At 36.1% G+C, this 16,965-nt stretch overlaps 1 protein-coding gene across 1 annotated transcript in view; it reads right to left on the bottom strand.

Moving 5' to 3' along the window:
* Window positions 1–13,675: 13,675 nt before the first annotated feature.
* The window catches only part of LOC136985994 (F-box only protein 25), an 81,015-nt gene continuing 77,725 nt past the window's right edge, over window positions 13,676–16,965 (bottom strand). Inside the window, exon 9 of the mRNA XM_067283428.1 lies at window positions 13,676–15,540. Coding sequence (XP_067139529.1) covers window positions 15,394–15,540 — 147 coding nt within the window. The 3' untranslated portion in view covers window positions 13,676–15,393. The remainder of the gene's footprint in view (window positions 15,541–16,965) is intronic.

The following is a 16,965-nucleotide window of genomic DNA, read 5'->3' as shown; positions in this document are numbered from 1 at the left end:
CTCCGTTTCCTTTCCTCCGCCTTTTCCAACTCGGTTACTTCACCGGACCACACCGAAAATTAACACCTAAATTTAATTTAGAAATGTCGTCTTTTGCTCCAAATCTGGTCTCCAAAGTTCGATTTGTTTTTATTTCGGAAGACGATTGGCAATAGCCTAATGTCTGCAGGACGGCGGCAAAACCGGTTCTCTCCAGCTCTATTTTTGTCTCTTCGAAGTCTTTCGTAAATAGCAAAAGCCCAGTGTTTAGGTCCACCATTAACGGTCGAAGATGCGAAACAATACGCTAAAAAGTGCTTGGCGCTATTCCGGTCGAATGGCGCCAAGCACTCTTTTTTGGGATCCGGATAAGCGGAGTTCGTCTACTCGCGCCATATAAACGTAACTTCCGAAGTCGGTGTAGAAACGGCGTCTCTATCGCGCTGTGGAAAAAGTCGATTCTCCCTGTACTTTGACCATGGCTGGTGGCCATGGTCAAAGTACCACCTTTAGGAGAAAACGGATGTCGACATTTAAAAGAACTTTAAAATCAAAATAACATTTATCGTACAGAAAAATAAACTTAAATGGAAAACTCGCAATAATTAAATTAAAATTCTTTAAGTACGATAAACCGTTACCATTTCTTCCCCCAAACCGAGACGATCGACACGATGATGTGTATTTAACGCTAGAGGTTGATTCCCACCTTACGATGAGGATAAAGCTGGGAACTCTCGCGCGGATGGACTACGTATATTTCGACTTTCCGTCTTCTGGTTTCCGTACGTTCAATGCGGAAAGAGAACGGAAAGGCAATTTTTAGCCATCCGTTTTCGGAGGCGAGTATTAGGCTCGAGATCGAACTCGCCAGCCGCGAAACATGGGTGCAAAATCCGGTTTCCTATTATCTTCGATTTCCGAATGAAACGCGTCGACTGGGGTTGTCGAGCATTCCTACGGATCACAAACCTCTATTCCCGTGTTTTTCAACCTTTTTTATCTTACTGTACACTTGAATCTACAATTAAATTTCCGCGGAAAAATCACGTGATTTAAAGTCGCTTATAAACATTCTACCTCCGTATTAATTGCCATTTAACCTCATTCTTTTCGTCTATATTTTTTGTGAATTAAATAAAAAAGTATTGTTGTTCCTTAAAGTAGCAGAAGCTTACAACAACAGTTATATAAATGAAAATTATTAATTTATATAAGAAAAGCAACTAACATTAAATCTTAATTTGCATTTAAAAATGGCACGATAATTGCCTTTAGAAACCTGCCCGATGTCCCGCTATTTTTAAGTTAAAATAATTTGAACTAAATACGGACAATTATACATACATTTTTGATTTAAAGAAAATTTTCATTTTAAATGAAATAACCCGGTGTTGTGCAGGGTTGAAGAAAATTTTCAAAATGTCCAAGAAATTGCAAAGGAAATACGAACAGAAATGTAAGAAACGTATATCATTTGAAAGAAGAATTTAAAAGGAACGAGCAATTATTTGTTGTGACATCGTCACAATGCCGGGCTGCAATTTTTTTTATCATTTTTAATTTATTTAATTTAAAATATATGCTCTCCACCTCAAAGTATTCGTAATGGCTTGTCCCTGTACTACATCATACTTTTCTTTTAACAATAGAGTCGTGCCAGTCATCTATTAACTGCATTCAGGGAGAAGTTTTGAATTGAAATAACGTGACTTCCTCTTGCATTGGAAGTTTGTATAATCGGGTTTGTATAAGTTTGTGACAACGGACAACTCAACAGTTCATTTACAAACGTTGTTTTCTCACTGTTGAGCCAATCGATATAGAAATGTATCCGTAGAGTGACTGTGACTTTAGATACATCGCTCTTAATGACGAATACTATAGGTACTGTAGACCGCCGTTTTGCCTTAAGTCAGCATTGAAGTCTGTACCACGTGTTGGGCAGGCAGGATTGTCACTTTAGATTTTAGAATCTGTTTTTCTCATCTAAATCTAGATTGTTTCATCTGAAATTTAGCTATTTTCTAGATTTTATTTAATTATTATAAAGAAGGTAAGGCCAGAGTTTAAAGTTGTAAGTGTAGACTTAACTCTCAATACAATAATAATTTTATAATTAAGGACGAGCCATGTCTTGAAGGGCTTTACTGTCATCCATATGATTGTTTATTTATAGTGTACTCGGGCCAGTCTGTCCGTACCAAACTCAGGACGTTGTTGATTTTTTCGGATAGTGTTTCTTTTCCTTTTGCTGAATATAAGTAGTGTTATGCGTTTTCAGTATAGTTATAGTTTGTTTGTGAAAATAGCGCGGTTGCGGCCAACGTTCACGTTTCAGAGATGAAAACGTCGGCCGCAACCTTGCTAATACTGTACTTACAATGGAAAACAACATTTTGACCATTGTCATGTTGTTGAAGTTAAAATCCTTCTAAGAGGTAATAAGCTAATAATTGAGGGAAATGGAAGAAGTGTTGCATTTTCCCATCAAAGATAGACAAAGAAAATGTGCCAGTAAGTTAAAGAAACTAATATGTAGAAATTACATTATTAGGTTCTATACAAATTATGCACTATATGCATCAATCTGGATAACAAAAGTATGTTAACACGAACTAACCTTTTGTTCGTTATGTTGTAGACAACAACCTTAGACATCGAAGCCGTGAGCCCGAAGAGGGATTAGAAAATTGACAATCCGAAATGCATTGTCAAATAGGCGAAATAAAGCGAACTGTTTTAATCTTGGTTTCTATTAATTGAGGATAATTAAGAGAGAGACATGATAAATACCACTAGTCTTACTAATGGAAGAAGAAACCTTTACTTATAACTTTTTATATTTTTAACTATTAGCAATGGCAAAAAGCTTAATTTTGATGGTAGTGATGAGTTTTATTAATTAATTAATTAAAAGATTGTAATTACGAATAACATCTTCATTAAGTTCGACCTCTCTCGAGATATGACACCCCTCTATCTCCCCATTCCTTTCAATGCTTCTTATACACAAGCTATCGTGCCAAATTTCGATTCTTCTAGACGCCAACTAGGGTTTTTACAAAAACCGACTTATTAAAAAACCGGTTTTCGAATCTCAACTTCTCTACGAAAGCGGTTTTAACCGGTTTTCGAATTTTCATCTCCCCAAAAAATGGAGATAAGGAATATTTATAACTCCTTTTAAAACTTTTAAATTTATTTAATATTTATAAAATTTCAAAACACAACAAAATAAAATCGACCGACGTCTACACAAAACAAAAGAAAAAAGAAATTGCTAGATTTTCACATTAAACTATAAAATTTACTCCATATAAAACCATAAAGAAAAACGCATAACAATGCATGCCTACAAAATATTATTTTATTTCTTATTTTTCCTAAGAAAATATGATTTTAGAAAGCAAAGAACGTCTATAGATCTATTGCTGAACCGTGTCCTTTTTTTGCACACAAAATTGCCAGAAATAGAAGAAAAAAACTCTTGCTACTGAGCTGGGTTTAAAGCATTAAAAAATAAAAAATTATATTTTTCGTTCTGCTGTTTGTACTCTCTAATACTAAAAAGTCCTTTTTTAGTGTTTTAGGGCTGGACAAATTCATTTCTTCAGGTTCTTAAAGATATTTATGTATCGATTTTTCCATAGCATTTGTTAAAGCTATCGCTTGATTTTCTTCTTCGCCACTTCATCATCGCAGTCGTTTTCTATAGAATAATTTGGATATAATCTCGATAATATTTGTCCAGATAACTTAATAATAGCAGATTTTGCAGCTAGTGGAAGAAATACACTAGACGACTTTGTTCAAACGTTCTGTGGATTTTGTAAATAAAGGAGAAGTGTTACAAATCCCCAGGGCCGGATTTACATAAGGGCATTTGGGGCCTGTGCCCAGGGGCCCCACAAAACTAAAAAAAAATTATGTTTAAACATAATTTTTTTTCTATTACCGCGACAGCCTAGTGTGGCCTAATCATGAGGGCAACAGGCAGAGAAAACCAAACCCGGGAAAAAACCTATGAAACATCGGAAAATTTCGGGAAAAAATTTCACATAGGTATTTTTCAGTTAAATTAAAATAATTAGTTTTACACAATAAAATATATGTATGTTTACACTAACCTTATTTTTAAATGAAATTTACAACTTCCTAGTTCAAATCTAATTGAAAGTACAGTATTTTGTGTTAATTTTCTAAATCATCAAATTTGCCTACTCTTAAAGGGGGGACCCCCACCGAATTTGTGCCCAGGGCCCCTGGATTGGTAAATCCGGCCCTGCTAATCCCGTTTGTCTTTTCTCTTGAATTCGTACCTCTAGCAGGGGTGGCCAACCTCGCGCCCGCGGGCGCAAGTGCGCGGGTAAGCGATTTATTATGTGCCCAGGACACGCTTCCCGATAAATTAAAATGATTTTTTTCCTTTCTTTCCAATCACTTTCATGATCCAGCTTTCAAGCAGAATTTTTTTGAAATTATTGATTACTTATTTATTAATTGAAATTTTCAAGTAATTATTGATATATTAAATAACTCTCTATATAATGAAATATAAGTACTTAGTTCCACTACAAAAGTTATTATTTTATCGAATTCTATCGAATTTTAGCGCCATCTTGTATGTTTTTATTTTATTATTACTGATCGTTCTGCCATTACATCACTCTCCTGATTTTGAAAAGTTATGTCAAGAAATACAGTCTCAACCTTCTCATTAACGAATAATAACTTTTCATGTATTATGTAATAAATGTCGTTCAATAAAATTGTTATTGCAAATTTTTATTATTATTTTAACCTATAAAATAAAATCAAAATTAAAAATGACAAAATTAAATGGAAAAAAGATCTTAAGAAAGTATAATTAAGAATTAAAAAAAAAATTAAAAATAACTTTAACAATAAACGTGTATGATGTCATCACATATTGTTGCGCCCGCAACGTTCATGAAAATTATTAATTGCGCCCTCGCTTCCAAAAAGATTGGCCACCGCTGCTCTAGCACAGTGATTCTCAAAGTGGGGGTCGTGAAAAATATTTGGGGGGTCGCTGAAAAATTGATGCCAGATCAATTTTTTCAAATATTTTATAAATTTACTATGGATTCATGTTTAGAAATAATAGAAATAAAAAAATATATAAAATAATTTTTACTTAAATAAATTGCACATATAAATAAAATTTAAATACGAGCCTAACCCCCTCCCTCCGGGATGTTTTTTGACACACACTTATTCTTCGGGGTCCTTTGAAATTTTTAAGTGCAGAAGGGGGGTCGCAGTCCAAAAAGTTTGAGAAACACTGCTCTAGCATGTAACAACTTTGAACTAATTTCAGTTTTCAAAGTTTTCAAATTCACATAACAAAAATTCAAATACACCTTCACTTGTAAATAAGTAGGATGACAAGATGCAAATCTTGTTCTAAGACATCAGCTGCTTAAGGAGCTCTCCAATTTTACAATACTCTGCTTCATTCTACGTGTGAGAAGCACCGATGTCATTCAAAGCTAAAACAACACATTTTTTTAAGTGTACAAATCTATCGTTTTTCCGTTGTTGCAAGATTTTTCTCTATTGTAGGGAGAATTGGACGCTTTTTTTGTTTTTGTAGTTAGTTTTATGAATCTTAGTGTTCAACAATATACCCGTTTTATGCTAGAGACGATTTTCTGTCAAAATGTTTGTTTTTAATCAAATAATTAATTTTTATGTTTTAACTGTAGGCTTAAAAACCGTTTTTTACTTGGGAAAACCCGGTTATAAAATTATACAAATTTCTTCAAAAAACCGGGTTTTAAAAATCGACAAACCTTAACGCCAATACATGGAATATTTTTTTGATTTTTGGGGTTCAAGAATCTCAAATCGTGGATTTGCAAAAGACTGAGGGTCAAATTTGACATGATTCCAATGCTTTCTCTTGTTATGTGTACGTAACAGCCAGGAAAATAAAATTAAGAATGTTTAAAAATGAATTTAATTTATCCCACAGAATATTTTGTCTTGTTTAGAAACGTTTAAATAAAGGGTTAAAGAAATGTCTTGTTATTTACTTTGAAAATTAAAAAAAAAAAAAAAAATTTGATTCTCACCAACTTGGTCCTCTTCCTTTACACACTTTTACACAATGAGTTAGAATATTCTAGCTCGTTGCCTTTACACAACACATATGGCACGCCCTTTGACTAAAAAGAAAATGGCGGATGCTTATTTAATTTCCTTTAAACATGGCGTCACTATAGACACTATGTAGTATATATCTTGCTCGTTGATCATAAGAATAGCCGCCGCCATTTCTTTTCCAAACTGCTTATTTAGCCGCAGCCATATACTATACTTAGTTGGGCAAATGGAATTAATGTAGCACTTATTTAAATGGAAATTGGGACAGAAGAGAATAGATGTTTTTGATTTTTAGAATTAATTTTTACTATTATTATTTGTTTATTTAATACACTATTTAATAACAATAAATAATAATTTTTGGAATTTGTTTGAGATGAACGCCGACGCGCCGAGTGACGAGCCAATTTTTTTAATATCCTGAATGTTATAAAGTTGTTTCATATTAAGTTCTAAGAATAGATTAAATAAACGTGACAAAATGATACGAAACGTCTCGGAGAACAAAAGTATCGCGACGTCCCGCCTACTTTCTAGGTAAACTAATGCCATTTATTTTTAAAATTATAAAAGATATTGGAATTTTTATTTAATACTTATCTTTTATATAATACTTAATACTTATCAGGGATGAGCAACACGCGGCCTGCGGGCCGCTTGCGGCCCGTTAAACATGTTTATGCGGCCCGCCAAGCATTTCTAAAATTGAATTTATTTTATCGACTTTCTCTTATCAATATATTGTTATAAAATTAATTATAATTAAATGGTAGTACATACTAAACCGAAACAATTTTTTGTGACAAGTTACTCACTTGTCGGCGACTTGTTCAAACATGCAATACGAACGCACTGCGTCTGTGATTGTTTGTGTTTGCTTCTGTTACACAATCAGTCAGACTGGTAAGCTGTTAACTAGCAATTTTAGCAATTCTTGTGTTTCTTGAAAGGCGTGAGTGCAATATTATTGTCAAAAAGGTAATATTAGAGGTTTTTTTATTCAAAATTAAGTTTTCCTACAATTTTTTTTTAACTTGCAAATTTTTAATCCATAATAGCATGTCGAAAAAGCAAACAAAAAACCGTAAGGTTGCGGATGAGCACAGGCATTTCCAAGAAAAGTGGAAATTTGATTATTTTTTCACTTTTGTCAAAGATAAAGCTGTATGCTTAATATGCTCAGAGACTGTGTCGACATTAAAAGAATGTAACATAAAAAGGCATTACGATACAAAACATGAACAACAATATAAAAACTTAACAGGACAACTCCGGATAGATAAGTTTAATCAAATGGAGAAAAACTTGGGAAACCAACAGGCTATTTTTAAAAATCAAGCTATTTTATCAAATACGGCAGTAAAGGCTAGTTTTGTTGTCAGTCAAATACTGGCAAAAAAATGAAACCCTTTGCGGATGGAGAGATGATAAAAGAATGTCTGATTGCTGTTGCAGAAATAGCATTTCCTGATAAAATAAATATTATTTCAAACATTAGTTTATCAACATTGCAAGGAAAATTGAAGACTTGTCCGAGAACATAGCAACAACGCTTCGTGAACGCATTGCAAAATTCGAGTACTGTTCTTTGGCACTTGATGACAGTTGCGATATTAAGGATACAGCACAACTGGCTATATTTATACATGGTATTGACACCAAATTTAATATTACCGAAGAATTGTGTTCACTGATTCCAATGCAAGGGACTACAACCGGCAAAGACCTGTACGATGAACTAAAGTCTGTGTTGGAAAATTTTTCAATTTCATTAGAAAAGATTATTGGTATATCGACAGATGGAGCACGAACAATGTCAAGCATGGAGGTAGGAGTATCGGGAAGGCTATTTCAAGACATTAAGGTCACAGGAAGGGAAATATTCGTTAACCACTGCATAATTCACCAGGAAAATTTGCGTGCAAAAAGATTGAGTTTACCAAATGTCACAGTACCAATAATTTAACTAATGAATTTTATAAAGTCGCGGGCGTTAAATCACCGTGAATTTAAAGAATTCCTGAAAGGTTTAGAAACTGAATATGGCGACGTGGTTTTTAATACCGAAGTACGTTGGCTTAGTAGAGGTGCAATGCTAAAATGAGTATACAACTTAAAAAGCGAAATACAATTGTTCTTGGATATGAAGGGATATGCCTTTCCTCATTTTGGTAATAAAGAATGGATGTGCGATTTTGGGTTTCTTATCGACATGACTCAGCATCTCAATGATCTTAATGTGGAAATTCAAGGCAAAGGACAGTTTATTCACAATTTGTATGATAAAAATCAGGGCTTTGAGCGCAAATTAAAATTGTGGAAACAGCATCTTTTGCAGAATAATGTGTCTCACTTTCCACATTTAGAAAAAGAAAACGTTACTACTCAAAAATACGCACAATATATAGACATTTTATTCAACGAATTTCAATTACGATTCCAAATGTTCAAAGCTGAGAAGACAGCGGTTTCCATGAAAATGCTTTTCTCGCCATTTAATATCGATGTGGATACAGTTCCCGAAGACTTTCAAATGAAAATGATTGACATGCAGAATAATACCGATTTAAAAAATGTATTTTTCTCAGTAAACATCGAAAATTTTTATAACTCTTATGTGAGCCCTGAGAAATTTCCGCTTTTGACGAAAAATGCAAAGCAAATGATGTCTCTGTTCGGAAGTACGTATGTTTGCGAACAATTATTTTCAACCATGAAATTAATCAAAAATGTCCACCAATCAAGACTGAGTGATGCACGATTAGAAATCTGCCTATGTGTAGCTACTTCATCAATTCCGGCTGATATTGATCGGCTGGTATCGAAAAAACAGTGCCAAATTTCTCATTAAAAATTTCAAGTAAATTCGTTTTTCTGTTCTTTTCTTGTTTGTTTTTATTTTGCATTAAAATTTTTGTATATGAAATCTTTACTTTTTTTAAATTTTATATTTATTTATTCTAATGTTTATTATATATAAAGTTTTGTAAATTATTAATAAGTGTTACTTTATGTGCGGCCCGCCAAAAAATTTTAAAATTTGAATTGGTTCGTTGATTAAAAAGGTTGCTCACCCCTGTTTTATATGATTTTATTTGTGTAGAAATATAAATAATAAAGATTTGAACGAATATAAAAATTTGATTTTATTTTGTACACTTCAAAAACGCAAAAAATATCTACAGTGCATATTTTTATCATTACAGTAATTATTAAAAAAATTATATTGAAAAAAATAGTAATTAACATGATTTCACATTTAGATAATATGCGCATGTTGCACTTATACTCGAAAAAACATTTTTAAACTACTTTAGATTTACTTTCTTTTTTAAGCCCAGTCTTAATGTATTTATTTTCGAAAAAGAGAAAAGTAAAAGTAGTGTGTGTAAATACGCCACCTTCAATCGGTCTAAGAAATCAATTTTTTTTTTTTTTTTTTTGTGGTGAGAGGATAAACGCGCCACTCTGGGTGAAATAGGTGGCGCCGGAATCACGTCGCCAAACACCAGGTTTACCAGCGTTTTCTCGGAAGATAACGAAAAGGTGCAAAAATAAAATGATTACTTCGTGTAGTAAATTATACGAATTTTATTATTTTGTACATTGGCGTTAATCTGTTATTCTCGGATGGCCTTTTACATTTTACCAATTGGCAAATCTAAATGCGTTGCCGATAACTCGGGTTACGTAACGTTTTAAAATTGCGCGAGTCGTTATATAATTAAATTTACGCGGAAAAAAGATGACGTGATTTAAAGTCGTGTTTGTAAACATTCTACAGCCATATTAATTGCCACTTAAAAATATAGACAAAAAGAATGACGTCAATTAAATAAAAGAGTATTGTTCCTTACAGTAGCAGCAGCTTACAACAACAGTTATATAAATTAATTATTTTCATTTACATAAGAAAAGCAATTAACATTAAGTCTTAATTTGCATTTAAAAATGGCACGATAATTGCCTTTAGAAACCTGCCCGATCTCCCGCTATTTTTAAGTTAAAATAATTTGAACTAAATACTGACAAATACATACATTTTTGATTTAAAGAAAATTTCATTTTAAATGAAATAACCCGGCGTTATGTAGTGTACAGTACATTTATATATTCAAAACAAAATTATGTTTTTTTTTACTATATTACCTATACGTTATTTATTATAACAATAGCGAGGTTGAGGCCGAAGTTTTAAACGCGTAAACGTGTACGTCGGACGTTCAGCGCCACTTTCCTGTAAGCCTAGAAGTTTGACAATGGTGTTTGGAAAGTCAGTGGAATCACGATCGACGTTCCAAACGCCATTGTCAAACTTCTAGGCTTACAGGAAAGTGGCACTGAACGTCCGACGTACACGTGTTCGCCTTCAAAACTTCGGCCTCAACCTCGCTATTAATCGAAATACCAACACTAATTTCGCAGAAACTTACCAAAAATTGCCGACAGAGTAAGAATTAACTAACTGATTTTACCATCCGAAAGATTATACGGTAATTTCGCCACCAAGCCGAAATCCGCGGCTCGTATCGAAGCGGATAACGAAACGAACTTTATTTGACGTATTTTAAAATCCCACAGTCGAAAAGAATGTAATTAATAAACCACGAGATATTTAAGACCCGAAATGGATAACAAATGCATGCAGCAACCTTATCGGACGTTATTTATTGTAAGCCGTGTAATACTTAATACGGTCTAACATTTATTTGGTAGTTAAATACGCTATTTATCTATTCGAGAGGATATCTCTCTACCGTAAATATTTCTTTTTTGTGAGTAAGTAAAACACGGACTATTTGACCGGCGGAGGTGTAAAACTGATTAGCATCGAGTCGCAACGACACGTGCCGGTGTCCCTTAAGCCTAGCGATCGCTAGCCATCACTACGTTTTTTTTTCTTTGTGTCGTTAAATCGCTTTGTCTTATTCGTTTCAATTAGTGTATATATATTTAATTCAATTAAGTTAATTAATTCAATTAGTTTATTACTAATATATATATATATATATATTAGTTTTATTTTTCAAGTATCTATTACAGTTTATTACTAACTCTGCCAACTCGAATTTCGTAGCTGAATCTGTTTGAATTAACAATTGTGTATAAAAACGTGGGTTTTAAATTCTATTTACTTATGTAAACTAACTTTTTTATTTAAAAACCGAGAATTTTAATACCAAGTATTAAAATTCGGTTTCCCCGCCCAGTATTAAAAGTTTCGGTTTTCCCCACCGACCCGTGATTGAAGGTAGTAAAAAAAATGGTCTCCCGTGAAAAGTAGAACATATTCTTAATAAAAAATTTTATTGTAACCACAAAAAACACTACTATAAAAGCTCTTGTAGTTGCGAGTTAGCGGCCGGATGGCCGAAGGGTCAAGGTGGCAGCCTACCGCTGTGGGGAACCCGGGTCTCGACCCGTTCGCATTCGAACGGGTCAAGAATTCTCCAGGAATTTTTTGGGGGGTGGTCCGTCCGGATATGTCGGGGCCCGTCCTTCACCACCCGGCAGCCCCATTGTGAGCCTGGCCGAACCCATAATGGGCTTGCAAAAAAGAGGCCCTCTTAGTGCCCACAGTACGGAAAGAGTGGCCGGATGGCCGAGCGGTCAAGGTGGCAGCCTACCGCTCTGGGGAATCTGGAATCGAATAATCCTCAGGAATTTTTCCGGGGTAGTCCGTCCGGATATGTCGGGCCCGTCCCTCACCACTGGAATTTCTAGTAGCCTCTCATCTTCTAGGTGATGCATCATATCTTCTAACGAGAGAACAGCATAACGTTGGGTTACTGATTTTGATCAAACTCTGTGAGGTTAAAACCTTCAGAATTGAAAAAATTCATTTCAAAGAAAAATAATAAATCGTTTTTAACATTTAGACGAACTTTTTGATTTAACGCGGAGGATACGTTCCTAGACAACAAAGCGCTAACCGAAACGGTGTTAAACGAGATCATTTTAGCAGAGTAAATAGGGATAGGGAAGCACGCGATCAAAAATAAACAAATTTTACTATATTATTATGCAATATAAAAATATGTTAAATAACACAAACATACGCACACGGAAATGGAAACTTCGTTTTTTGTGATGAAGTCCCGACTTTTCTGAAATTATTGCTTTTTGGTATAAAATCGTGAAATTTCATTTGTCACTTTTTTTTTCTATCCTTGAGCAAATGTCGGTAGCAGAAGATCGTATCCAAAACACTTCGTTTTGCTTTTGCACTCCTTTCAAAATCTGGATCATTCGCTACAATTTGATCAACGATTTCGGTTATCGTTACCAAAATTTTACTAAGATCTGTAGAGAATTTTTTTGGTTCTCCGTTTCCAATCTTTATTTTCCAGTTCTACACGAATTCCTTGTTCTGCCAGTTCTTGAAGTCGTCGTTGGTAACTCCTCAGAAACTTGCTGTAACTCCTCAATATCCTGCTCGTCTACATCTCGTAGTCTTGCTGTATCGATTAGGTTGACAATTTGGTCAACCTAACGATAGGCTTTTCTCGTTGAGAACTCTTGCATACCTTCTTCCACACTCCGTTCGTGCATATATCAGTTAATTCTTGCCAATTCTTTCCTATCGCATCCATGATGTTATATTTTTTCCAGAATTGCACCAAACAAACATAAATTTAAAGAAAGTACACCTTTTCTGATTGGTTCGCGTTCGTAAATAATCGTATTATATACGAATCAATAAAATGCCGCGATAATTTAAATTGGGGTAAATTTTGAGCTTTTTTTTAGGCTTCGAGCAGACCGCGTTATATCGAATCAGCGTTAAGCGGGGTCTTACTGTATTTGCGTCGACTGGACCAAAGTGGTCAGTGGACCTAAGTGGTCGACTGGAGCCAAGTGCAAAGTTGCCGTACTTTAAAATAGCTCCCTACGCGCAACTAGAAATAATAAAATTCGTTCTCTTGGTGGCCATTGGCGTAGCCAGCGTTTTGTTATGGGGGCCTAGTAGAGGTTGTAATTTTCTGGGGAGGGAAACCACGTTAACTGTGGGCACCGCGTCGGATGATGGCAACTTAAAGTAGTTACGACGTTCGAATCCAGATGGCCTTGGCCCGTGCAGTTTCGATTCTTCACTTTATCCAAGATAAAAGAACCTGAGATAGGTCCTACCACGACGACGCGACGTTTTTTTAGATTTCCGGGTATAAAATACCGGTGGTTTTTAGTTTATTAATAACATTATCATCTTAAATATAGCTAAAGGTAAGTAAAAGTACCGTCGTTTACCAACCGCGTTCCTTGGCCATAAAGAAAAAACAAAAAAGTAGATGGTGCGTTTCCCAGTTGACGTCGCGCCACCAGCATGGGCGTAGCCAGAAAGGGGCATGGGTGGGCACGGCGCCCACAGTTAACCTGGTTTCCATCCCCAGAAAATTACAACCTCTACTAGGCCCCCATAACAAAACCCTGGCTACGCCAATGGCCACCAGGGACGCGAAACAGGTGGGGGTTGCCCGGAAATCGCTGGGCATGACGATTATGGACGCACCGAGATCACATCCCGGACGGATCGGCATGGTAAAAATAAAGAGCGCGTAGACCATTTGGTGGAATTATTTTATTTACCAACATTTTTACAATAAGTTAACGGCAATAAACTTACAGATAATAGGGCGAAAAGGAGATAAATTGTTTTAACGCCACGCGCCGCGGCGGGAGTAAATACCGGAAGAGGAAACCATCGAAGGAGTGGAAAGACGGTCGGAAGACCGAAAAACGAGTCCCGAGTTGAAGACGATTCCTCTTCCCTCCGCCGTCCTCTCGGCCCGCGCCGGTTTTTCCCACTGGTTGACCACGCCCACCCGTTTTTCGGATATTTTGCTTATGGCGCGACCTTGTTTTTAACTCTTTCCACCCTGCGGGCACTAAGAGGAGGTCTCTTTAGCTAGCCCATTACGGATTGGGCCGGGCCCACCGTGGGGCGACCGGACCCGACGTATCCGGGACCCGACGTATCCGGACGGACCATCCCGAAAAATTCCCAGGGATTTTTCGATTCGTCCAGATTCGATCCCGGGTCCCCCAGAGCGGTGTGGACCGTCTGCCACCTGGACCAGGTGGGGAGGCGGCCCGGCCCAGGAAGAAAAGCGTCTCCCGGACTGGAAATTACGGCGGAGAGCAACGCGGTGCCCAGAAAACTTTAAAATTAAAAATAATAAAATATTGATAAAGCTGCCACATTCTCGTATCACAGATTTAAAAAACACAGAAATAAAATTCCCTCCCGTTATAAAATAAACGTAAAATACAAAAAAATATTTGGGCGCGCCGCGTCGACTTAACAGAATAATACTTTTAAGTTAAAATTTAATTGAGATTAACCAGGTCAACGGTTTTAAAAACCCAAATGCATCCTCCGGGCACCAACGAGGATTTTAAGGAGACGAAGATTCTCTCTCTGCTCCTGCAGGAGTTTTGCCCTCTCGTCTCCCTCGATCGAAATCCTTACAATTGATTCGCCAAACGGCCGTACGTTTTTAAATCCGGCCAATACGATAATTAAAATTTACCATAGAATAATTACACGTCAACATTTTCCTTAAACTATCGAGAGAAAACAAATATAATCCGTATCTGTTTTTTTTTTTCTTTTAATTTTCGAGCCCAGCCTGCGGGCTCGTCTAATCTACGTCGACGATACGTAACGAGTACCTTATATCTATAATAATAATAATAATAATAATAATATAATATATGTATAGGTGTATATGCGTCGGGCATAAAGTCTTTTTATATACATTCGGATCTAGTAAAATAAAATTTTTCGCCGTTAATTCGAACCGACGATTGTCGCCCGAGGCTTGGAGAAACGAACGGGTCTTTCATTGTCGCGCGGTTCCGATATGTACAAAAATAGGATCGATATATCCCGGGTTGGCCACCTCGACGTTCTCGCCGACGGAAGAGACCCGGGGAGAAATGCCTCGGTCTAATACTTTCAGGCGCAACGCCCAAACTTTTAACTTGGTCTTGCGCCGTCGGGTCGAAGATTACGTTCCGCGTCGAAAGGCTTTCCGTAGAAGAAAATAAAAGCTCGGAATCTCCTTACCACGCCGACGAAAACGTCGACGCCGGCCCTGGTCCCGCTGGTGAAAAAATACGGGATTAAAAACTAAGTTTAAAAAATATTAAACTATCTTTAGAGGCCGCGCGGCGTCACAGTCAGAGTTTTTTCTTTTGTGCCGTTAAAAATAGAACAAAGTCGAATTCGGGCAACTGGAGATAAAAGAAAAGAAATCGAACGGTGTACCGGGGAAGCCATCACAGAGAAAAAAATTTGAGAAACATTTGAGGCGGTACTGGCACGTACAGAGGTACCGTACCCACGCAGTCGTCGTCTCTGTCGTTTCCCTCTTCGTTATCGTTTTGAGCGGGGGTAAACAGGTCCAAGCACGGATGTCCGAAAGACTGCAAAGAAAAAAGTTCGCCCGGTTAAACTTTACGCTTTGACGAAATCCGTCGGCAACGATACCGAAATCTGAGTCTCGGAATACGAGAATACTGTCTGTCACGCATTAAAGCGTTTATTTGTTATTTTAATAATAAATTTCGTACCACGCGTTATGCCTAATCTAATTTCGTCCATCTCGAGATGGACGAAATTAGACGGGTCCCGTTTCCGATAGTAACCGCGGAACTTTCTAGATAAGCACTCGGTGCAATGATTTACTACCATTTTTGAGTCCGAACGAATAACTGAGATGGTTAGCAACCAGTGGTTGGCAACCACTGAAACTGCCTTTTGGGACGATGTCCCTTTCCTTTGCTACCACCTTCGGGTGGTACAAAGAATTTTGGAAGGATTGTACTTACTTCCACAGTGACGTAGCACATCAGCATGGGATAGAAGGAAGAGTTTAGAAGGACGATTTGGAAATTAGAAGAAAACAGTAGAGAAGAAAGGAAGTGGAAAGAGTTTTTCTTTTTATAAAGCTCTAGAGAAGGCAACCAGGAAAAGAATAGTTTTTAAAAGAAATGTTACAATCTTTGATGGGCTAAGGAATAAATAATGAGTGAAAAAAGCAGGAAAGTATTAAATACTGATGGAAGAGAAAAACAAGTGGAATATATTATACAGAAGCATCCCGGGAAAGGGGTTAGAAACATGACTAGATTCTTCAAAATTTCCTTTGAAGAAAAAAAAACAAAGAAAGAATGACAGTGACTTTGGTGAAAAAGACATCAAAAAAGAAGGTACTTATTAAATTGGCAGAAGCAAAGTTATTGGAGAAAAATGTTGAAGAGAAAAAATCTGAATTTTGAGCTAATATATAATTTGTTAATATCAGACACATACAGGCTTTGTCAGTATCTTCGAAATGGATTATATAAAAATGCATACTTAAAATATACAAAAAAGGGATATACAGATTTTGTATATCTTGGTCAGGTAATGCACTGTACTCGGTTCAGATTCTGGAAGTTTAAACTAGAGGAGTGACAGAAGTCCAAATTGGTAAACTATAACTAACAACTGATCAAAATTTGTAACAGAACATTATTTTTAAATATGAAAATTCTGGTATGTAAAGTAAATATAAATATGTAAGGCTTTCCCTACCAACATACTTGGTCTTTCCTTTTGTAACTTGTATTTTTGGGCTGCAATTTTCAAATTGAAGACCTAAAAATTCCCACTGTTGTCTGCCGTCCGTCCATCCTTCGTTAATCTCGATAACAGAGTTAAACGAATGAAAATCAAAATTGGATACAGAGACCAGTGCATGTCATTTACACTGCGATTCTAGCTAGAATGCTATCATCATCCTAGCAATACTTGGATGTTAGTGAGAGCTCTATCTGAAAAGTCTACAATGTACTGTACACACAGCT

This window comes from Centruroides vittatus, unplaced genomic scaffold, assembly GCF_030686945.1.
Source record: "Centruroides vittatus isolate TY-2023 unplaced genomic scaffold, ASM3068694v2 contig_986, whole genome shotgun sequence".
NCBI lineage: Eukaryota > Metazoa > Arthropoda > Arachnida > Scorpiones > Buthidae > Centruroides > Centruroides vittatus.
Note: the sequence above shows the minus strand (reverse complement) of the source record. Positions and strands in the feature narration are given on the sequence as shown.